We start from the raw sequence: 25,844 nt of genomic DNA on the forward strand, positions 1-25,844 counted from the left end.
TGAACTATTATTCTAAACTCTGTCATCTGACCACTGAACTTATCTAAGATAAGATTAAATATACTTTGTTGTCCCGGATGGAAATTTGTCTTAGACAATTAAAGTTGCTGCTTCACACAACAACAAACAACAATGAATACACACTATACACATAGTACAAATCACATAAACACACACACACACGTCAGAGTTGTTAGTCATTCATTTATTTGTGTTGTTGGAATGAATAAAAGAAGGAGAGGAGAGATGGGACTGTACCTCTTTGATCCGCCCACTGGTGAAGGAGGGAGACAGGACACTGCGGATCCGTCTCCATGCATCATCCTCAGCGATAAACACGGCGTCATACAGAGGCCCGTTGAGATAGAAATTCTAGAAAAATAACAATGATTATATACTGCAAAATTAACCGAATATTAATAATGCTATAATAACAATGATATTATCTATTTAATGAGCCCTTATGTTTTTTTCCCCATACAACAACTTCAATTTAGCGTATTACCCTCCTGTTAGTGAAAAGGGAGTAGCATTCCTTGATGAGGATGGTTTTGATCATGGCTGTGTCCATGATACACAGGACGGGCTGACGGCCATCATAGATCCTACAGACCAGCAAAAACAAAGATAGTTAGATATACACTCACCCAACACTTTATTAGGAACACTATACTAATACTAGGTAGAGCCTCCCTTTGCTTTCAAAACAGCCTCAATTCTTCGTGACATTGATTCCTTTGAGATTCTGGTCAATGATGACATGATTGCATCACGCAATTCCTGCACATTTTTCAGGTGCACTTTCAAGATGTGAATCTCCCGTTGTGCCACATCCCAAAGATGTTCTATTGGATTCAGATCCGGTGACAAGGAAGGCCACTGAAGAACACTGAACTCATTGTCATGTTCATGAAACCAGTTTAAGACGACTTTTGCTTTGTGACATGGTGCATTATCATGCTGGAAGTAGCCATTAGAAGGTGGGTAAATTGTGGCCATGAAGGGATGCACATGGTCAGCAACAATACTTAAATAGGCTGTGGCATTCAAGCAAATATACCGTAGATAGAGACAGACAGACCCATCACAGATCCTGCACTCTTTGAAAAAGTGCTACCTAGAACCAAAAAGGGTTCTTCTTCCACTGTCCCTTTGAAGAAACCTTTTGGGTTCCATGTAAAACCCTTTCCACAGAAGGTTATACAGTACCGTGCGTAAGTAATGGGACAGTGAAGCATTTTTTCTTCTGTTTGGATTTGAAATAAAAACGTAGAGATTTTAATTTTTTATATAATGTACATATTGGTTTATCATTCAGAAATTCCAACACTTTTATGCATAATCCCCCTATTTCAGGCTACACAAAAGTGATAGGACAATTGGCTTGACAAGTGTGTTCGTCAGGTGTGTTCCGTCACATAATTTGTGCAGTCTGCTATTGGTGTCTTGTCAACATGAGGACCAAAGAGATGTTATTGAAAGTCAGGGAAGCCATTATGATGCTGAAATATCAGAAAAAAAATAAACATAGCCAAAACCTTAAACCTACCAAAATCAACAGTTTGGAACTTCATTTAACTTCATTAAAAGGAAAGAAAGCACTGGTGAGCTCAGAAATCGCAAATTACCTAGTAGGCCAAGGAAGACTTCCAGTGGATAACCAAAGAATGCTCACCATAATTGAGAATCATTTATTTACATCTTGTCAGTCCAAGTACAAGTAAATGGCTCCAAACTCATTGGACAGCATTTCATCATACAGCAGGACAATGACCCAAAACATACTGCCATAGGAACTAGGGAATTTTTCAGGGCCAAAAAGTGGAAAGTTGTTGACTGGCCAAGTCAGTCTCCAGATTTAAATCCTATAGAACATGCATTTCATTTGCTCAAGAGGAGACTTAGGGCAAAACATCCTAAAAAAACAACAACAGTCGCTGCAACATAGCATTACCAGAGAAGATACCCAGCGTCTGGTTGGGTCAATGGGTCACAGACTTTTGCACTTTTGCATACAAAGGATTGGGGACCAAATACTAAACATGAGTGCTTAATTTAGACATTTGATAATGCAAAAGAAGGAAAAATGCTTGGGCACCAAAATGGCTAGAGCCAGCCCTGATTAACAGAACCTTTATCGAGCGCACAACATCACATTAATGCCCATAGGAAGAATGAGAATAGAGTATCAACAAAATAACCAATTTAACACAATTTAAAACAACATACGTCTGTAAGTTTTAACCATACGTTAACGTGCGTCAAGGACAACGCGGGAGAATGATGCCCGTGATGGGCCTAACCCAAAACTCAAAGAATATCTCGCTGTCCCTCTCCTTAAATATCATTCCCAACAAAGGACAAGGTGTTAGATACATTACAATAGCAAAGGAATTGACAAATGGTGAAAGCTGAAAAATCTGAAACATAGTCAAAACCTTAGACTTGCCAAAATCAAGCACTGATGAGCTCAGCAATCGCAAATGGCTGAGGATTCACTGCAAGATGCAAACCACTAGTTATTCTTAAAAAGGATAGTCGGGTTACAGTTTGCTAAGAAGTACCTAAAAAGCCTGCAGAGGTGTGGAAAAAAGTCTTGTGGACAGATAAGATGAATATTATCAGAGTGATTGCAAGAGGAAAGTTTGGAGAAAAAAGGATCTGCCCAAGGTTTACAGCATACCATCTCATCTGTGAAACATGGTGGAGGGGATGCTATGGTTTGGGCATGTATAGCTGCCACTAGAACTTGCTAACTTATCATAATTGATGATGTTACTGCTGACAGTAGCAGCAGAATGTATTCTGAAGTGTACAGAAATATCTTGTCTGGTCGAGTAAAAGCAATGCTTCCAAATTCATTGGATGGCGCTTCATCATACAGTAAGACAATGACCCAAAACATACTGCCATTGGAGCTCGGGAGATTTTCAGGGCGAAAAAGTGGAAAGTCCTTGACTGGCCATGTCAATGTTTGGATTTAAATCCTACTGAACATGCATTTCATTTTCTGATGGTAAGATTTTGGGCAAAAAGACCTGGCAAAAAGATGGCTGGCCTGGCAGAATATCACCAGAGAAGATACCCAGCACCTGGTGGGGTCAATGGGTCCCAGACGGTTATTGCATACAAAGTATTGTCAACCAAATACTAAACATGAGTGCATCATTTCGACCATGTATACCAATACTAGACAAAAGAAAAGAAAAGAATCTAGCAAAAGCAAACTATGTTCTGACAGGGTTTGACTCATCTAATACGACATCAGATCTGGATAGGTTCCTTGATTTCCTCTGAAAGGTGACATAGGCATGAAAACATGTACACAACATCAAGAAGAAACCATTGATTAAAGCCAAATCAATTGACAGAGGCATGGCAGAAAATGTGTGTTGTCTCTTTAAAAGAAATGTTAAAAATCTCTTTGTTTTCCCTGAATGAAACAAAGCACAGGTGTTTAAAAGGCCAGCCCCACCCCTGATTACAATGATCCACACATGGAGACAGCCAAAGCAACATAGATCAATAAGACATCGCACATGTCACACCAGAATGTGTGTTGGCAAGAGTGTGCCCTTATAGCCAGGATCCACTCAACCACCTCTCTGGTCACATCTCCCTGATGTTGGTTATGAAGAACTTTATGAATGTATTTAAATGTATTTAATATTAATTATTGCCTTGGTTTATACTCGCTTCGGAATTGTAGGACTTTTGTACGAGCAAACTGCTGAATATCTTCTCATAGATACACTGTGCTTAGCATGTACTGCTGAAGATTATGTTAATATTATGTTAAGATTTAAGTAGTCTCGTTCCCAGACACTTCCGCCCAAATGCCCGAAAGGTCTGTTGGACCAATGCGTTAAACTTCATTGGCTTTCATTAAGCCAAGAGCAAGAGCGTCAAAAACAGGGACGGGGCATAGCCATTGGCTTTACCTCGGATCAATCATCTTCCACAGCACATTCCACACATTTCTGATAAGAAGCTACACCTTGCAGCCGTGTGATTAGCTGAAATCAAATAATAACAAGTACTTTAATCAGTAATCACCCTACGGCCAGGTTTGAGTCGTCGTTATTCCAGACTTATATGCGCTGTGAGCGATAGCCTGAGGACGAGGTTAACATTTAGGTAACCTGCGAATAACCTCATGCACGAGAAAATAAAATAAGCTTAATTGCTACATGGCCTGTTAATTTCCATGCTCATCTTTGATGTCAAGAACCTATGTGGTACTTTTTAGGGGGGGGGGGGGGGGTTATCAGAGAGAGACCCTACCACTCCAAAAAGGTGGCTTATTTGGCTAATTTCAAGTGCCCTAATTGCCAATTAAAAATGGGTAGCCTTTTAAAAGGGGCAATCCTTCATATATCCCACAATTCAACACCAATCTGTTCTCTGGAAAAATGAATAAAACATGAAAATATTGGGTTTATGCCCTAACCATTTTTTGTAAATTTGGGGCTAGACACTTCACCCATTTTCACCACATTTACATTTAAATTTTTGACATTTAGCAGATGGGCCATTGGTAGTCACAATGCTTTTTAAAAATGCTTTACATTAGAGGTACTGTACAGGTGGGTAGTGGAAGGTGAAGAGGTATTTAGGAGGGACAGTCAAGATGTAGCCTGAAGAGATGGGTCTTCTATCTACGGCGGAAGATAGGTAGTGACTCTGCAGTCCTGACCGCACTGGGAAGCTCGTTCCACCACCGGGGTGCCAAGACAGTGAAAAGCCGTGACCAACTAGCGCAACCACTCCATCCTCTTAGAGGCGGCCAGCCGAGGTGGAAGAACGGAGTGGTCAGGCTGGGGTTTGACATACAGTATGTATTCACCATCAAATGTTGTTCACTTTCCCAAACCCCTGCCTGTGTAAGTAATGGGACAACAAAACATTTTTTGTTCTTTCGGCTCTATACTCCAAACGTTTAGATTTGAAATTAAACAATTATTACAAGTAGAGATTCTCAGCTTTTATTTGACGGTATTTGTGTACACATTGGTTTCACCATTCAAAAATTACCCCACTTTTTATGCATAGTCCCCCTATTTCAGTGTACCCAAAAGTAATGGGACAGACTTATCAAATGTCCATATGAAGCAGTCATGTTTAGTATTTAGTGGACAATCCACTAGTATTTAGTGGACAATAACTGCCTGAAGTCTGCAACCCACTAACCCTACCAGACGCTGGGCATCTTCTTTGGTGATGCTCTGCTAGGCCTGTACTGCAGCCATCTTCAGTTGTTGTTTGTTTTGAGGTCTTTTTGCCTAAATTCTTATCATTAGGGAAATGTAATGCATGTTCAATTGAATTTTAATCTGAAGATTGACTTGGCCAATCAAGATCTTTCCACTAGTTGCTATGGCAGTGTTTTGGCTATGGCATTGTTTTATTGTATGGTGTGGCACCATCCAATGCATTTGGACGCATTTGCTTGCACTCAAGCAGACAAGATGTTTCTGTGCACTTCAGAATACATTCTGCTGCTGCCGTCAGCAGGTACAATCATCAATTAAGACAAGTTAACAAGTTCTAATGGCAACTATACATGCCCAAACCTAACACCCCCTGCACCATGTTTCACAGATGAGGTGGTATGCTGTAAATCTTGGGCAGATCCTTTTTGCACATGTATGCAAACACACACACACACACACACACACACACACACACAAACACACAGACACAGGCATGTTTAAGATATGCGTAGCCCATGTTTATTAGTTGACTTAGTTGTGATAGACAGTGTAGTTGTAGATAGTGTAGTTGACTAGTTTAGATACAGCGCACGAAGCAACAAGCAGGTACAATATCAGCACACCTCAGCATTACTACACCCACGTGCTACCACAGGGAACTGGTACCCGCATAGTTAGATATGGCACTGGTCTCACACTAGAGAGAACTGGCATATTCTAGATCATTATACGAGGTAACTAACTAGGAATTATGTCAAACTAGAAAGTGCTCAGTAGTCCCAGGGCTACAAACACAAGCTGGCCAACCCTCCTGCAAACAGGGTGCTAATATTTCTCAATATTAGCTTGTCAAAGCTAGCCAAGGTTCTCAGCTGTCCGGAAACAACAAGTAACTTAGTTAGCCGACCGTCCCAAGTGCTAGCTGTAGCCTACACATATGACCTAGCAAGTTATAATAATAACCTGAGGAATTATTGTTGAGCTAGGGTTCAACAATAACAAAGAATTGAGAGCTCACAGGTTAGCCTGCTAGCTCAGAGAGTTAACAGGTGCTCAGAAGGTGAAAATCGTCGTTGAATGTCGAGCTGAACCGTAGGATTCTATCAGAGACAATCTAACGCCCCGTGAGAATCATAGGCTGAGGTGTAGTCAGCTACAACAACACAACTACAGTACACTTCAGACAGTCAGAGAGTGAAGAGTGGAAAGGATGAAATGGTGCGCTTGGAGCATCTCTTTATTGGGACAGGTGATGGGCGTTGCTATCACTTGCAAGTGTGTACAAGGCGTGATTCTGTGAATCAAGATGTAAATACAGTGCTCTCGGAAAGTATTCAGACCCTTTAACTTTTTCCACATTTTGTGATGTTACAGCCTTATTCTAAAATGGATTCAACATTTTTTTTCCCTCATCAATCGACACACAATACCCCATGATGACAAAGTGAAAACAGGTTTTTAGAAATTGTTGCTAATTTATTCAAAATAAAAAACTGAAATATCACCTTTACATAAGTATTCAGACCCTTTACTCAGTTCTTTGTTGAAGCACCTTTGTCATTATTGTGTATTGTGTGTAGATTAATGATTAGATTAATAATTTCATCTATTTTTGAATAAGGCTGTAACATAACATAATGCGGAAAAAGTGAAGGGGTCTGAATACTTTGAGAATGCACTGTATGTGTCTGTTATAGTCCCATTGTGTGATTGGTGTGTGTACTGATTTCTGGCACAGGCCTTAACTGATCCAACAAGTTCACCAATCATCAATGGTTTGATATGAAGTTGATGGATTTTAATGTTACATGCTACACCAGTGCGTGTGTAAAGTGTTGACATTGCGCGGCTGCTGTAGCAGCAACGCAAAATGATTCTTGGAGTGCTTGGAAATGGTATCAATGCTTTTTGGACGCTTAAAAACATATTCAATTAGTTTCATAGTATGGTAAAGTAATAGAAACCTTGATAATAGAAATACATACAATAGTGGTACCTGTATGAAAAACAAAGTGATTGTCCTCGTTTATATTTGGAGGTAGAGGACAAACCCCAACTCTAACATATTCAGACTTGACAAGACTCTCAACATATGTAGAGAATCCATAAATTAGAAGTTCCTTGCAGAAACAGACTGGGAGGGCTATTTATTCTGCATCCACACGTGCAACTGGTCACGTTTCTGGTGTAAGAGTAAATACTGCCATCTAGGGTTTAGAGATGGTTAAAAGGAAATGGATACATTATTTTACGGATGTACTTTAGGCCTACGTTTGAGTAATTTAGCAGAAGCTCTTATCCAGAGCGACTTAAAATAAATAGCTACATTCATCTTCAGCTACATACATCACGGTCATCACAAGTAAGACTTTCTATAATAATAAATGCCACAAGCAGTCACAGTGGTAGAGAAAGGAAGTCAATTTAATTTAATGTTCAACTTAATTTATTGAACTTAAGACAACTATATAAATTGATTTGCTATGTATCCCTAAATAGCGGCCAATTGTGTTGAGGGTTCCAGGCTAACGGTGTCGGCATGTGCAGTCCCCTGTCTTATCTCTGCACCCCCACATGCTCTCAGCCAGGGCCACATCAACAAGGCTTTTGACAGAAAGGCTCGTCCCCTGGTTTGCCTGATTGTGTACCAGCTGAGCCATCAGAGAACATGAGGGTTGGGGCATATCTGCATATCTGGAGCCATCGTTCATCTGAAATTAAAAAAGTAACATCAGAGGGGAGTGCAAGGTGAGACAAGAATTGGACAAATTCAACTGAGAGTTGAAGGTCATGGACTAAATGCTATAGTAAAACTAGCAACAATCACCTTCATCTACTTAGTCTATAGGTTCTCTACCATCTCTCTAATCGTCACCATGCTCACCTTCTTCAATGTCTCCCTCTCCTGTTCTAGCTTCTCTTTTTCCAGACTCTGTTTCGCTCTTTCTTCAGCCACCATCACCAGGGCCTCTCTCCTCTTGACTGCCTCCATTTCTTTTTCCATCTGTTTCTTGGCCTTGAGAAATGTCTCCTTCTCCTTCCACATCCCAAGCATTTCTTGCTCCACCTTCTGCCCGTCTCTTTTGATTTTCATCCACTCCTTCTTTATCATTTGCAACTCTGCTCCGACCTTCTCTGTCTTTCTAAGCATCTCCTTTGAGGTCTCCTTCTCCTGCTCTTCCTTCTCTTTTTCCTTGCTCAGTTTAAGTCTTTCTTCGGCCTCCATCACCAGGGCCTCTCTCCTCTTGACTGCCACCATATTTTTCTCCATCTCTTTCTCCATCTGTTTCTTGGCCTTGAGAAATGTCTCCTTCTCCTTCCACATCCTGAGCATTTCTTGCTCCACCTTCTGTCCGTCTCTTTGGATTTTCACGCTCTCCTTCCTCATCATATTTAACTCTGCCTCTGCCTTCTCAGCCTTTCTAAGTATCTCCTTTGAGGACTCCTTCTCTTTCTCAATCTCCATCATGAGGATCTTGATCCCACTGTCCATCTCCTCCCTCTCCCTATTGAACTCATTCCTGTCCTCCTGCAGTCTTTCTGCCTTTCTGGCCAGGATCTCCTCCTCCCTCTGCCTAACTTTTTGGTCCCTTCTCTTTTGTTTCTCATATTCCTCTATCTTTTTCTCAAACTCTGCCTTCTCTGTCTTAATCCTCAATACTCATATATATTTTCACCTCCATTGTTTTTATGCACCTACAGTAGATAGAACACAAACAAAAATGATTGAAATAATCTCCACACACCCATACTATAATGCAACAGGAATGTCAGAAAGATTCCCCAAATGAGAAAGGGATAACAATCTTTGAGTTTGCCCTACTGAATCAGTCAACAAATACCAGTACACCGATTGGCAGCAAAGAAATGTTATTATCTATAATGTGCGTTCGGCTGGCGTCATAATGGGTTTGGAATGACTATCATGGTAATTCACTGCCTAACAACTCTTATCAGCGTTCGATGCAATGGTTCAAAGTGACTTGGTCCTGTCAGAGGCCTATGTTAGAGTCAGCAAAAGCTTCCAGTATGGGTTGGCTGGCTATGTTTGTTGACACGCCTTGAAATATAGCCTACAATTGTGGCCAACAGGTCAAATATCAGTGGCCATATAATGGGCACATTTTATTAACTTGAATCGGCCTGGTACAGGTAGGAGCATATAGGCTAATAAGCAGAAGACCTCGGCAAAATTAAAATAGCCCTAATTCAATTCATGCATTTAGGTCTCTCATAATAATAATAAAAAATATATTTTATTTGGAATGTGTTTTTCATTTGTAGCCGACAATTTCAAATCCTGTGCAGTTGAGTGCAATAGACACACAAACAAAAACACAAACAAAACACTAACAACAACAAGAGGACAGGACCTAAAGGAAGGCCTTTCTAAAGATGTGAGTTTTTAGGCATATAGAAATATCCAACGCTGAATTCGACTTAATGGGAATATCATCTCCTAGTGACAGATATCTCTCAGTGACATTTTTACGCGTCCCTTGTCCAAATGCTGTAAAGGTAGTCGGCCTATGCCGTCTCAAGTATTTACAAATACAAGTGTTATAAATCTATACTATATGTCAACTATACTACATCTCTGGCCTACATTAGCCTACCTCAGTCAGTAGGCTGTGTTAAGCGCCGAATCTTCCGGTTATAATCTCTTTATATCTCACTCTGGTAATACTGATTGCACAGGTTCAGGTTGCGTCTTAGCTCGTTATGCCACTAAACTAAAAGTTCAAGAACTTTGTGTATTATTGCAGAACATTCTCAATTCTGTGTACATATCAACGTCATAATGATACCAATAGCAACGCATTTTGGGTGGAATCCTAACTCCAAATCCGCGCGCGTAAATCTTGCATTCATGTCAATGGGAAATTGATTCGATTTACACGCGGATCTCGAGTTAGGATTCCACTGCAATACACATTTAAGTTTAAGTTCATTTGAATTTATAGTGCATTTTACCCACAATATACGGCTTACACAAAAGTAGCCTACAAGACAAATACAACATTTGAAAAAACATATTGCATAGAATCAAATTTGGGGATATACAGGGTTTTTTTCTTTATAAAGTACATTACAAACATAAAGTCTCATAAAGTACATTACAAATACGAAACAATTATTAGTCCTATTTTTTATTAGTAATAATAATAAGTCTTTTATATTTAATACAAAATAGATTAAATGGTGAAATTGGTGTGTATAAATATAATAAACTTGACTCATAATTCGTATAGTGCTGTTTTTGGAGTAATTACTAATTACTAGTAATTACTAGTGTGTGCGGACTGCGCTCTCTGTCCCGTCTTTCTGCTGTGGGGCAGCGGAGCACTCTGCCCCATCGTTGCGAGGGGAACAACGTGAGCGTGATTGGCGTAAGCAGGGAAAACCTCACGCAAATTATATTGGGTATGAATTCTGCCTAGCAACAGGTGGCGAAAAACTATTAAACGCTAATGTCGTTAACGTGGTCTGACATGACAGGAAATAATCACAAAGCAATTCAGTTCATCTACTGTACGTCTATCGCTAATGCTAGCTAGCTAAAGTTTTCACAATGAATCGTGTAGATTATTTGTTGACCATGCGGTTCAGTACATTGCCTTTGGAAGAGAAGTTGGAGATAAAACGTTTAGGGCCAACAGGAATGGTTTGACAAAAAGTGATGGCTAACCGCTACCACCTCGAAACATGCGCTGTTCTGTTTCCCATGTATGATTTTTGGTGGAGACTATTTGGGCATCGGCTGGATTCAAAGACATTATACATCTGTCAGAACAGAACAGACACCAGCGACTGAACGGCCTTGACATGATTTCCATTGAAAATGCATTGATCCAGGGACAGATGGATTTCAACAGTAAAGTCATCGAGAGGTTTGCTGAAGCAACGAACCGCCGCGCTACTTTCCTATTCAAGTGAGCGGGTCTGTTTGGACATGTATGACAAATGGACAATGCGCCGTTCACTGTAGACTATATTGCTTTTGTTTTGTAGTCATTTTAAACGTTATACTACCTGTGATATAAAGTGGAGGACTAAATGTTACGTATAGGCCTAATATCTAGACAGTTGATGGGCACACTTGTTACTTGTCGCTTTCAGAACCCTGGACTGGGCTCCGGCTGTATATTCATATAGTTCCGTTAATTAGCCTAGCCTACTTTCCGTGATTTAATGTGACTTTTGTAGTGTGTTATAGCCTCTGCACTGATGATATTTATTTCACATTTAAAATAATACAATTGATAAAACCTGATTAAACTTTCCTACAAGTTAACGATGTGCCGAATGCTTGTATTTTGATTAAACATTTAAGCAAGTTATTGAAGACACGTGTCTGTCTCATCTTTTTACTTTGTTGCAGTATAGGCGTTCTGTGTCGCGCTGAAGCGTATGAAGTGTATTCAGTTATGGGGTTTACTGTACATACTTTTTCTCTGCACTGTTCCTGCTGCAGAGGATGCGTAAACGATTTTCCCATGTTGTTTTTTGGTTGTGGTCTGTGTTTATACATTTAGGCTATTAGTTGTATCCTACTTTTCAGTTTTACAAGTCAAATCTTATGACAGATGAGATGGCACTTCAACCGATAAAATGCAGGTACATTTTGACTACTGCTGCACTACGATACCCATAGATAGAACCAATACATTGGTAACTGCACTACTTATACAGCTCATATACTGCTTATACTGTTCATACTGCATTCTATATTTATTCTGCTTATAATGTTACTGTTAATACATATATTGCTTGTACTGCACTATTTATACTGCTCATATACTGCTTATACTGCACTACTTATACTGCTCATATATTGCTTATACTGCTCTACCTGTATATATTGTTCACATTGCACTTTTCTGCTTTTTTGCACTTCTGGTTAGACGCTAACTGCATTTCGTTATCTTTGTACTTGTACTCTGCACAATGACAATAAAGTTGAATCTAATCTAACACCTATTTATTGTCATGTTTTGATGGCATGTTGTTCATTCTCATGTTATGATTTAGTTTGTGATTATACACACGTTTTTAGCGTGATGATAGAGACCCACTACCAGACAAGTACAAAACATACACAAGTCACATGCAAATCCCTGCACTGCAGACGACAGACAACAACTGTCTCTGTACAACTAGTCCTGGACCTCCACTAATAGACAGATACAAAGAGAGCAGCATACAGTAGCAGCAGAGCCCAGAGGCGAGGCGAGGCAAGGCAAGGCAAGGCAAGTTTATTTATATAGCACATTTCATACACAGAGGCAATTCAAAGTGCTTTACGTAAAATAGATAAAAAGGAAAGAGCATGAAAACAAAATTAGAATAAAAACGCATAAAAGACAGAAAAAAAGAAAAAAAGTCACAGTGCATTTTAGGGTCACAGTGCAATTATTAGCGCCAATTTAGTTTCAATTTAAGGCAAAAGCGAAGCCCTTTTTTTTTTAAGCCCATTTTTGAAAGTAGCCAGTGTTGGGGCTGATCCTAGATCTATGTGTAACATAATAACTGAGAGACCTGCAGCAGGGCAGGTCCTCATCACTGGCTGTCTGCTTTGAGCTGGTTGTCGTTGGACTCCTGGCAGCGGAACAGGTCCATCTCAATGGGTATCTGGTGAGAGTTGACACACAGTTAAAGTATGAAGGAACGAGTAAAACAGATGTCAGCGTTACACTATGAATGTTACCTAATACAGTGTCACTGTTACGTTCGGGTAGCATTGCACTATAAATTCAAATAAACTCAAACTCCTGGACAACCTCTCTTGGGTCGACATACATTAAAATGGCCCTATGAAGTCTCGAGGGAGTTTTGCAGAAATACAAATAGCTTTTTTTTTTAAATCTCACACTTCCATCATTTAGTAGGTAGCCTATACTGAGGATGATTGGCGCCTAGTACTGAAAAATGCAATCTGGGAAATTAAATGGGGAGTACATACTCATGCAGTACGCAAGTACAGAATTGTAGTATGGGGGTTCAAACCCGGGTCTCCCATGTGGAAGACACAAACGCTACTATTAAGCCAAGAGGACATCCTCAAGGTCTGAGGGCGACACTTCAGTTTACATGTCTCAGGCAGGGCTACCTCATCACGCGAGTGTGATTCCAAAATCACCTCTGCTACATATAGAAACGCAACAAAGTCATAGGTACAAAATTATATTTACAATCATTGTATCATTATTTTGTCTCACATCTGTCTCTTTGCAGACGGTGAAGTTGAACCTCTGTAGAATCTCCACCATCGCCAGTTTCATCAATACCAGAGCGAATCGCACGGATACAGTTCCGTGGGCCCAACCCGAACAGCATGTAGGTGTATGGGTCGATGCTCTCCTTGTTCTCCTTACTGAACCTACACTCGGAGAGTTCAGAGGAGGAGGGGTTAAAGAACATATCAATTAAATCACAGTAATATGATGGTTATACATGGTTGAAGAAACCTGTTTGTGTTTGGTCGTCGCATTTAGGTTTGTTTTATGGTTGTTTGTGGAACACTGCTCTTATCGTTGCTGTTGTGATTGATATTGTGGTTGTGGTTAAGATGTGGCCCATTACCTCTCTGGTTTGAACTCCTCTGGGTCTTCCCACACATCGGGGTCACGGTGCAAGGTCCAGATGGGTATCATGACAACCATACCCTTGGGGATGGTGATGCCGCTGATCTCAACAGATTTCTTGGCGACTCTTTCAAGTCGATGGGGTACAACCTGAGAGACTCGTTGATCACGCTGTCTAGATAGTCCATCTGCATCAGAGCCTCGTACTGGATAGGAGCCTGCACAGGGATATTACACTCACATGAGCACTAGTGATTGGTCGTTCACGTAGCCGAAACCCAGAACTAACTATTTTTCGTTGCAAATCTGAAGAGCTGTTAGTTTTTTGTGTTCTTTTTTTGGGAAATGAACACAGTACAGTACTTATTCTAATCTGCATAGCCTAATTTCATGACACCCGCATACAGAACGCCATTACTTTCAATGTACGTGTGTAATAGTGTCTTGCTTTTTTGTTATACATGAATAAACAAAAAAATCGCTAAATAATGTTATCTTGATAGTTAGAAGAAAATACATTTAGATTCCACTGAACAATGTAAATGATAGATGTACACAAGGATCAATCAGAAGTCAAAATGCCACTAAACTGGGCTGCTTTTAGTGGATTGACTGCTTGGAATACTGAATGTGCTACAGTCTATTATTTCCTATCACAGTCGACAGACTACAAGAAAACTGTCAGGTGGTTCAAATGTGAATAACTTGGTATCCATTCCATTAACTGTGGCCGGGCAGCACCGAACAGCCCAGAGAACATTACCATGGTGCTTTTGAATATTAGGTCCCTATCTGGCAAAACCTTTATTGATCTTATCTCAGAGCGAAAGCTGCACTGTAATGTTTTTATCTGAAACCTGGCTAAACATGAATGCATGTCAGTCTATTAGAAGTGGGGAAAAATATATTTTCACTCTATTATTTATCTAGCCATGTCGCTGAGCAGATGAGAATTTCATGATGAATATGAATATGAATAGTACACCATCAACAGCTTCCTCCTGTGATAATGATTTAGCAACCAGCTTCAACACCAAACTAAGGGCAACTATCGACTCTGTAGCACCAGTCAAACTGAAAAAGGCTGTGGCCAAATTTAAAAGAATTTGCAGAAAGTCTGAGCGGACAAAAACTGCAGGTCCACCTTGATATTCTTCAAGAGCATCTTTCTGCTTTTAATAAGGCAATAAAAAAACGCCAAGACAGACGGGATCATTTCTCAAAATTGATAATGAATCATAACAACTCAAACAGTGCTCTTTTCAACGATTGACAGCCTTATAAATCCCGCCCACAAGACACCTGGTGATCTGCTCTCCACCTACAAATGTGAGGAATTTGCAACATACTTCTGAGATAAGAGAACCAATATTAGGTGAGGAGGATCACTCAGGCAAGACCTGAAGATGTGTTTGATGACTTGTTACCCCACCTTCCACCACATGGAACCACTATGAACTCTTTTGCAGTGGTCATACAGAAATGCTCAGCAAAGTGGGGGTCTGTTCATCTGCACCTAAAACTACCATGGTGAAACCCCTCCTGAAGAAAAGTAACTTAGACTCTTCAGTCCTTAGCGATTTTAGGCCAATCTCCAACCTTCCCTTTTTAAGCAAAAAAATAATAATTCTTGAAAAAAAGGTGTTCAAACTGTTAAATAATCTCCTTCTTCCCAACTGTACCTTTGACATGTTCCAATCTGGCTTTTGTGCCGATCATAGCACTGAGATAGCACTATGTTGTTAAGTTATTAACTAGGTTCTTAATGACCTTAGAATTAATTAATTAATGCTGATGCCAAAATGCTCTTTGTCCTTGTCCTGGTCAAACTGTCTGCACACTTAAGTTAAGTAAGTTTGCCGGAAATCTGCCATCGTGGAGAAATTCTGTCTGAAGTTGTCCAAACAACAACATCCTCCCTAATAATAATATATCCCCCCGAAATGAACTTGCAGTGTTGGACATTAGCTGTTGTGTTTCTACATGCGCACACGATTGGGAGAGGCAGCCACCAGAGAAAGGTCAGTCTACTCCCCTAGAACACCCCTGGCACTCACAACATGTTTATATGCAAACCGAATGTCAGGTAGGACACTGCATTTTAAAAAGCGTGTTTTCCGAACCAAAACAGCGTTCGTAAATGAAATATTTATTCATAAGGGATTTATTATAAGGGATCTTGTTCCCTGATCGCTACCGATTAAAGATTACATTACAACCGTTAGGAAGCTTTTAGAAAGCTTGAATATTACATGGACCTTTACAGAACACAGCTGTAAAGGTGCAACCTTTCCTCTCGCAGGCTGACACTGAGAGACGAATGCATGCTTGTATTACTAGCAGCCTTGATTACTGTAACACTCTCCTGTCTGGTCGACCAAAGAAAGCTATTGGCAAATGATACAGAATGCAGCAGCACGAGTCAGATGGAGAGCACATATCACACAAGTCTCTGCACTGATTACCTGTTAGTTTTATAATTTATTTTAAGATAATTGTATTAGTTTAGAAATCACTCTATGGTCATGCACACCACTGCATGTCAGACATGCTTTTAAGGTATATACCCTGTAGATCCCTCAGGTTCTCAGGTACTAGCCTTTTAACTATTCTGAAGATTCCAACAACACCTATCTACTTCCTGTTTCAAATGAATAATACTGGGCAGAAGTCTGCACAGGGATGCTACAGACACATTAGCACACTGTAAAATACTGTCACCTATCTAACCATCTGTTCCAAAGCAATAGTAATAGATACTGTAGGAGTCTGCAGTGCACAGGGGTTACACACTCATCAGTACCCTCTAAAATACTGTCACTATCATATTTCCTGTTCCACATGAATAGTACTATATAGGAGTCTGCAGAGGGGTTACCTTGTTGGGAAACACAGTGTGTATCTCCTCCTGCAGCTTGGTCATGATGTGAGGGTTGGTTGCCAGATTGTAGGCCAGGAAGGACAGAGAGCTACTGGTGGTCTCATAGCCAGCAAAGATGAACATCATTGCCTGGGACAAGATCTCATGGTCACTCAATCCTATGATGATGGGAGAAATGGGGTGGTAGGTGTGAGAAAGGGACGAAGTAGAGTATTTCCACGGTGTGTTTGTAGGTATAGGTGTTTGAGGCAGGTACTGTATGTGTGTGTGTTAGATGCTAGTATACAGTGTGTGTGTGTGTGTGTGTGTGTGGATGTGTGTGTGTGTGTGTGTGTGTGTGTGTGTGTGTTTAAGGCAGGCACCTTTACTCTGCTCCTCTCCCTTTGAGTTGCTGTCTTTCTGCGAGTCTATCATCAGCTGCAGGAAATCTACCCGACTCTGGAAGCAGGCTTACGTCAGATCAAAATCACATGAGAACTACCAGATGCTACCAAATCTCTACAAATGTATTACACAATACTGGCTGAAGATCGTATATTTGATCAGTTATATTTACATACCTTCCTGGTGCTAGCCACGCGATTGGACTTGATCTTCTGAAAGACAGCGTAGAAGAAATCTGTGACCGAGGCAGGGAATAGGGATACCTCCATGTTTGCCATAACAGGACCCATGAAGGGGAAGAATGCTGGACGGACAGGAAATGCCACGGTTACAAACAGGAACAGGAAATACCATGATACGTGACTCCAATCCTATTCAATGCACAGCCCTGTCCAGAAACAACTCCTAGGCTCTATCCCTAGACACTTCTGTATCCAATCCACTCAGATCTCCAAGTGTCCAGCATTTAGGAACTAGAGGTTGGTTCTTGACAGGGCCCATGTGTTTGTCAAATGAGTAGAGCGCAAACCATTGGCAGTGTGTTAATATGTGCAAAACATATATTAACATCATGTTTGAAACAGGAATTATTTTAATGTTTATATAGCCTGAGAATATACATCCATACAGGATACATTATGTATATAGTCAAAGAATAAGTGACTCCAAAGATGAACTATTATTCTATACTCTGTCATCTGACCACTGAACTTATCGAAGATAAGATCAAATATACTTTATTGTCCTGGATGAAAATTTGTCTTGGATTAATTCATTAAAGTTGCTGCTTCACACAACAACAAACAACAATGAATACACACTATACACATAGTACAAATCACACACACACTCTCACACACACACACACACACACACACACACACACACACACACACACACATACACACGTCAGAGTTGTTAGTCATTCATTTATTTGTGTTGTATAAAGGAATGAATGAAAGAAGGAGAGGAGAGATGGGACTGTACCTCTTTGATCCGCCCACTGGTGAAGGAGGGAGACAGGACACTGCGGATCCGTCTCCATGCATCATCCTCAGCGATAAACACGGCGTCATACAGAGGCCCGTTGAGATAGATATTCTAGAAAAATAATAATTATTATATACTGCAAGATTAACCTAATATTAATAATGCTATAATAACAATGATATTATCTATTTAAGGAGCCCTTATGTTTTTTTCCCCATACAACAACCTCAATTTATTACCCTCCTGTTAGTGAAAAGGGAGTAGCATTCCTTGATGAGGATGGTTTTGATCATGGCTGTGTCCATGATACACAGGATGGGCTGACGGCCATCATAGATCCTACAGACCAGCAAAAACAAAGATAGTTAGATATACACTCACAGAGCACTTCATGAGGAACACTATACTAATACTGGGTAGGGCCTCCATTTGCTCTCAAAACAGCCTCAATTCTTCGTGGCATTGATTCCACAAGATGTTGGAAACATTCCTTTGAGATTCTGGTCCATGATGACGTGATTGCATCACTCAATTCCTGCAGATTTTTCAGGTTCACTTTCAAGATGTGAATCTCCTGTTCTACCACATCCCAAAGATGTTCTATTGGATTCAGATCCTGGGAAGGCCACTGAAGAACACTGAACTCATTGTCATGTTCATGAAACCAGTTTAAGACAACTTTTGCTTTGTGACATGGTGCATTATCATGCTGGAAGTAACCATTAGAAGATGGGTCAATTGTGGCCATGAAGGGATGCACATGGTCAGCAACAATACTCAAATAGGCTGTGGCATTCAAGCGAATATACCGTAGATAGAGACAGACAGACCCATCACAGATCCTGCACTCTTAGAAAAAAAGTGCTACCTAGAACCAAAAAGGGTTCTTCTTCCACTCTCCCTTTGAAGAAACCTTTTGGGTTCCATGTAGAACCCTTTTCCACAGAAGGTTATACAGTACCGTGCGAAAGTAATGTGACAGTGAAGCATTTTTTCTTCTTTTTGGAGTTGAAATAGATAGATAGATAGATAGATAGAAACTTTATTTATCCCAGGGGGAAATTCAGGTTCCAAGTAGCATACAGACATAGGGGTATCACACATAACATACACATACAACATACAACATTAGCAGCATTTTGTACAGGCGAGGTGCAGTTGTAAATGTCTTTGCAGTTAGGTGAGGTGCAAAAAGGTAAGGCAGACAGTGCAATTATAGCATTAAATACTAAAAACTAAATACTAAATACGGGCTGCATAAATATGGACTATTTTAAAGTGCATTTAGTCCAGGCTGGTGGAGGGAGGTAGGGGCTGTGTATGAGACCTAGCATAGCTAGTAAACATTGTAGACAATAATGAGGTGAAACAGTGACATGATACATGATAGTGATATGATACAGAGGGTGGAGGTTATGCAGAGAAGTCCATCTCTTTGCCCTTGATTGACCTATTGTGGAGTTGTATGGCTCTGGGGACAAATGATTTAGTCAGTCTGTCAGTTTTGCTTGTCAGTGCTCGTAGCCTCCAGCTGATCAAGCTCTTCTGCTGGATGATGGTGTGGTACAGTGGGTGACCTTCATTGTCCATGATGGTGAGCAGTTTGCTCAGAGTTCTTTTTTCCAATACTGAAGTCATGCTCTCCAGTTCAGCTCCCACAACAGAGCCAGCTTTCCTTACCAGCCTGTCCAGTCGCCCGGCATCCCTCTTCTTAGTGCTTCCTCCCCAGCACACCACTGCATAGAAGAGAGCGCTGGCGACCACAGACTGGTAAAACATCCCTAGGAGTTTGCTGCAGACATTGAAGGACCGCAGCCTCCTCAGGAAGTACAGCCGGCTCTGTCCCTTCTTATAAATCGCATCAGTGTTGGCTGACCAGTCCAGTTTATTGTCCAGGTGGACCCCCAGATACTTGTATGTGCTGACCATCTCCACATTGACTCCCTCAATGGAGACTGGTAGCAGAGCGGGCTTAGACCTACGGAAATCCACCACCATCTCCTTGGTCTTTGTAGTGTTGAGTTGTAGGTGGTTGAGTTTGCACCATTGCACAAAGTCCTCCACCAGGCTCCTGTACTCCCCCTCCTGCCCATCTCTGATACACCCCACAATTGCCGTATCGTCCGAAAACTTCTGCATGTGGCATGACTCTTTGTTGTAGCAGAAGTCAGACGTGTACAGGGTGAACAGGACAGGAGAGAGCACAGTTCCCTGTGGTGCTCCGGTGTTGCATACCACAGTGTCCAAGAGGCAGTCCTTCAGTCTGACAAACTGTGGCCGCCCTGTCAGGTAGTCAGTGATCCAGGATACCAGGTGGGCGTCCACACCCATCTGCAGGAGCTTGTCTCCCAATCTGAGGGGTTGGATGGTGTTGAAAGCACTGGAAAAATCAAAGAACATGATTCTCACAGCGCTTTTCCCTTTGTCCAGGTGAGAGTGCGTCCTGTGCAGTAGATATGTGATGGCATCGTCTACTCCAACCTTCTCCTGGTATGCAAACTGTAGTGGGTCCAGTGCATGGCTAACCTGGGGTCTGAGTGTATGTAGAAGCAGTCTCTCCATTGTTTTCATAATGTGTGAGGTGAGTGCGACAGGCCTGAAGTCATTGAGTTCTTTTGCGTGTGGCTTTTTTGGGACAGGGATAAGACATGATGTCTTCCACAGTGTTGGGGCCCTACCAAGACGTAGACTCAGGTCAAATAAGTACCTCAGCGGCTCTCCCAGTTCGGCAGCGCAGGTCTTGAGCAGTCTGGGACACACTTTGTCTGGACCCGCTGCCTTCCTGGGGTTAAGTCGCTTTAGTCCCGATCTCACCTGGTCTGCCGTGATTGTAGGGGGGAGGGACTGGGAGGGAGGGGGGGTGGGTGGTGGGGTGGCTCTTTGTCCCTGGGCGCTCCAGTAGACAGTGGCTGATGGCTGGTGATTGAGGTCGGTGACGCCTTTGATGATGGGGGGTGTTGGGAGATGGGGGGCTGTGTGAGATGGGGGAGAGGTGTAGAATGGCCGACAGAGACAGCTCCTGGAGAGGGGGTGGGGTAGGCCACCGCAGCTGGGTGGTTGAACCTGTTGTAGAACTGGTTCAGTTCATTGGCCCGGTCTCGACCTCCCTCAACACAGCTACTGCTCTTCCTCATGCCCATCATCATCTTCATCCCATCCCACACCTCTCGCACGTTGTTCTGCTGCAACTTCCTCTCTACCTTCCTTCTGTATAACTCCCTTGCCTCTTTCAGCTTGACTTTGAGTTCCCCTTGTGCGTGCTTCAGCTTAGCTAGGTCCCCCTCTTTGAACGCCCTCTTTTTCTTATTGAGGAGGGCCTTGACATCGCTGGTAATCCAAGGCTTGTTGTTTGGAAAGCAGCGCACAGTTTTTGTGGGAACAACAATGTCTTCACAGAAGTTCAGGTAGTCGGAGTAGCAGTGTGCGAGCCCATCAATGTCATCACCATATGATTGTTGGAAAATATTCCAGTCTGTTATGTCCAAGCAGTCCCTCATGGCCTCATCCGTCTCGGGGGACTTCTTCTTGAAGGTGCGTGTTCTGATTGGTTCTCTCCGAACACATGGAGTGTACAGTGGTTGTAGGGAGACCAGATTGTGATCTGATTTCCCCAGTGGTGGTAGTGATGTGGCGGTGTAGGCATCCTTAATGTTTGCATACAGAAGGTCAATTGTTCTGTTCTGTCGTGTGGGGCAGTTGACATACTGGTGAAAGGCGGGCAGTGTTGAATCCAATGTGACATGATTAAAGTCCCCTGATATGGCGATGTAAGCATCGGGGTACTGAGCTTGGAGTTTCGCGATGGTAGAGTGGATGACGTCACACGCGGTCTCAGCCATAGCTCGGGGTTGTATGTACACAGCGATGACGATGGCGTTCGTAAATTCTCGGGGCAGATAATAGGGACGTAAACTCACCGCTAGTACTTCAACATCAGGGCAGCAGATAATGTCCTTCACCGTAATATGTCCAGGGTTACACCATCTGTTATTGATGTAGAGTACGAGCCCGCCACCTTTGTTTTTGCCACTTAAACTCGGGTCTCTGTCCGCTCTCACATGCGAGAAACCAGGGAGTTCAATGTTAGCATCTGGTGTGTTGTTGTTCAGCCATGTCTCCGTGAGAATCATCACGCTGCATTCCCTGTACAGTTTAACGTTCCTCACCAAAGCTGCCAGCTCGTCCGTTTTATTGGAAAGTGAATTAACGTTACCCATCACACACGAAGGGATCGACGGTTTATACTTCCACCGCTTCGCTAGGGCCCTCTCCTTAACTTTAGCCCCAGCTCTGCAGCCTCGATAAGGCCGTCGAATCTCCTTCGGAATGCTGTTAACGTAAGTACTGTCGGTAGTTCCCTTTGATCTGAGCTCGAGTAGCAGATTCCTCGAGTAAGTCCGCGTTGTGCTGCTGCTTTCTTGCGGAAAAGTATCCGTATCCATAGGATACAACATGTCCACGCGTTGCATGTAAATAAAATATAAAAATTGCAAACGGAAAAGTAGTTAAAAGACTTAACAAAGACAAAACAACGAGAGCTACTGGATGGACAGCCTGCTCACGCCGGCGCCAGGTCGATGAGAACGTAGAGATTCTCATCTTTTATTTGATGTTATTTGTGTACATATTGGTTTATCATTCAGAAATTACAACACTTTTATGCATAATCCCGCTATTTTAGGCTACACAAAAGTGATGGGACAATTGGCTTGACAGGTGTGTTCCGTCACATAATTTGTGCAGTCTGCTATTGGTGTCTTGTCAACATGAGGACCAAAGAGATGTTATTGAAAGTCAGGGAAGCCATTATGATGCTGAAATATCAGAAAAAAATGAAACATTAAAACCTTAAACCTACCAACATCAACAGTTTGGAACTTCATTAAAAGGAAAGAAAGCACTGGTGAGCTAAGAAATCGCAAATGGCAAGGAAGACTTCCAGTGGATAACCAAAGAATGCTCACCATAATAAAAAATAAAATAAAATAAAAACTGCCCCATAGATTAGGAACACTCTCCAGGAGGTAGGCGTCAATGAGTCAGAGACTACCATCCACAGAAGACTTCACCAGCAGAACTACAGAGGCTACACTGCAAGGTACAAACCACTACTCAGCCACAAAAACAGGCTGGCCAGGTTACGGTTTGCTAAACAGTACCTAAAAGAGCCTGCAGAGTTCTGGAAAAACATGTACCGGAGAAAGTGTGGAGAAAAAAAGGAACTGCCCAATATTCACAGCATAACACATCATCTGTGAAATATGGGGGAGGGGGTGTTATGCCTTGGGCATGTATGGCTTCCACTGGAACTGGCTCACGTCTCCTTTGATGAGGATGAATTCGGAAGTGTTCAGAAACATCTTGTCAGTCCAAGTACAAGTTAATTGCTCCAAACTCATTGGACGGCATTTCACCATACAGCAGGACAATGACCCAAAACATACTGCCATAGCAACTAGGAAATTATTCAGGGCCAAAAAGTGAATCCTATAGAATCCTATAGAACATGCATTTAATTTGCTGAAGAGGAGGACAAAACATCCTAAAAAAACAAACAACAATCGCTACAATATAGGTCTGGCAGAGCATTACCAGAGAAGATACCCAGCGTCTGGTTGGGTCAATGGGTCACAGACTTTTGCACTTTTGCATACAAAGGATTGGGGACCAAATACTAAACATGAGTGCTTAATTTGGACATTTGCATAATGCAAAAGAAGAAAAAATGCTTGTCCCATTACTTATGCAGGGCACTGCAAATGGAACCCATAAGAGTTATTCAACCAAAGAATCCTTTTAGAACCCTTTTTTTCTTTATTTTTTTAATTACATTTTTGCCCTTTCAATGACATGGAGGGAAGACACAATCACTTCCGATTTGAATTCTGACGTGTCGTGGCTCCTCTTTATTCATGCAGTTTGAGACGTGCTCAGAGGCAATATAGGAGCCTCAACCAATGAGAATCCAGGATGTTGTCAAACATTGGCAACGCACAAGTTGTGTTTGGGACTGTAACAAGTCCGTGACACAGAGGCGGAGTCGAGGTACTGTTTTCTGGGAGTATCCCGTTTATTTTCATAAAATGTTAGTAATAATTCCAATGTTCGTAATAATTTCAATGTTCGTAACACAACGCCACTCGGCGACTTTCCAGTCGCCCTCCTTCTCCCTCGAACGCCGAGGCACACACATCTTAAACCATCTAGTCAACGAGGCTTCATTTGCAACAGGTGTGCAACGGAGCCTCGCCGACGTCACCCTGGCCACGGTCCTGTAGCTCCCTCTACAGGCCGAACGCTGCATGTCCCCCCACATACCCCCACCACCCGACACAGGCCGGGGACACGACGGCTGACAACCTACTCCCCCCCCCCCCTGCACGGGAGAGGAAGTCTGCCACGACCATCTGCGCCCCCGGTCTGTGCACGACCGAAAAGTTGAAGGGCTGCAACGCGAGATACCACCGGTGGAGCCACTGGAGGGGAGCATGGTCGGAGTAGAGGGTGAAAGCGCGACCCAGCAGATAGTAGTGGAGGGCGCCGACCGCCCACTTGATGGCCAGGCACTCCTTCTCCACCGTGCTGTACCGGCCCTCCCTCTCCGATAGTTTGCGGCTCAGGTACAGCACCGGCCGGTCAGCCCCCTCCACCCGCTGGGTCAGCACTGCTCCCAGGCCTCTATCCGACGCGTCCGTCTGTAGGGAGAAAGGGAGGTTAAAATCAGGCGCATACAGGACCGTTTCTCCACAAAGAGCTCCCTTAAGGGCCTCGAACGACCCCTGGCACTGGCCCGACCATTGGACCGGATCCGGGGCACCCTTCCGGGTGAGGTCCGTCAAGGGACTGGCCAGCTCTGAAAACCCCGGCACGAACTGCCGGTAATAGCCAGCCAGCCCCAGGAAGGCCCTCACCTCCTTCTTTGTCTTGGGCCTCGGAGTAGCTGCGATGGCCGCAGTCTTTTCAATCTGTGGCCGCACCTCCCCCCGACCCAAGTGGTACCCCAGATACCGGATCTCCCTCCGCCCGATCAAGCACTTCTTCGGGTTGGCCGTCAGCCCCGCCTGCCTCAGGGACCTCAGGGTCCATGAGGCGCTGAAAAGTGGCTGGGGCTCCGAACAACCCGAAAGGGAGCACCGTGAACTGGAATAGCCCGAGCGGAGTGGAGAATGCAGTTTTCTCCCGGGATACCGGCGAGAGTGGAATCTGCCAGTATCCCTTCGTGAAATCCAACGTCGTGAAATACTTGGCCGTGCCAAGCCGGTCCAAGAGCTCGTCAACCCGGGGCATCGGGTAGGCATCGAACTTGGAGACCGCATTAACCCGTCTATAATCCACACAGAACCGTATAGCCCCATCCGGCTTGTTGACAAGCACGATGGGGCTACACCAGTCACTGCGGGACTCCTCGACCACACCCAGCTCCAGCATGGCTTCCAATTCCCTGCACACAATGTCTCGTTTGTGTACCGGCAACCTATAGGGACGCGTGCGCACCGTTAAACCCGGCTGCGTTTCTATGTGGTGGTCGATAAGCGTAGTCCGACCGGGCAAGGGAGAGAACACGTCCGCGAACTTAGCTTGCAAATCTGCAACGTCCGTGGCCTGGCTAGCAGAGAGATGGTTATCAATACCGACCGGAGTGCTAACTTTTGATTTTGGGACTTCCGGACCGAACTCATCTCTCTCTGGAATTATTGTAGCCAGAGCAACAGTGACCACGTCGTTCCATTTTTTTAGGAGATTTACGTGATACACCTGCAAGCTATCCCCCCGGTCCGAGCGTACTACCTC

The 25,844-nt window shown here is 42.8% G+C and overlaps 1 protein-coding gene and 1 pseudogene across 2 annotated transcripts in view; both read right to left on the reverse strand.

Moving 5' to 3' along the window:
* LOC310824151 (cytochrome P450 3A27-like) overlaps window positions 1–25,844 on the reverse strand; it is a 145,013-nt pseudogene that overhangs the window by 83,291 nt on the left and 35,878 nt on the right. The window lies entirely within an intron of this gene.
* The window catches only part of LOC310823680 (cytochrome P450 3A27-like), a gene marked incomplete at both ends in the record, with an annotated part of 96,880 nt that overhangs the window by 38,126 nt on the left and 32,910 nt on the right, over window positions 1–25,844 (reverse strand). The window contains 4 exons of the mRNA XM_083696544.1: window positions 13,879–14,016; window positions 16,677–16,837; window positions 17,042–17,117; window positions 17,240–17,367. Of these exons, the coding sequence (XP_083552670.1) occupies window positions 13,879–14,016; window positions 16,677–16,837; window positions 17,042–17,117; window positions 17,240–17,367 (503 nt within the window). The remainder of the gene's footprint in view (window positions 1–13,878; window positions 14,017–16,676; window positions 16,838–17,041; window positions 17,118–17,239; window positions 17,368–25,844) is intronic.

Source organism: Argentina silus (assembly GCF_951799395.1).
Source record: "Argentina silus genome assembly, chromosome: Y".
NCBI lineage: Eukaryota > Metazoa > Chordata > Actinopteri > Argentiniformes > Argentinidae > Argentina > Argentina silus.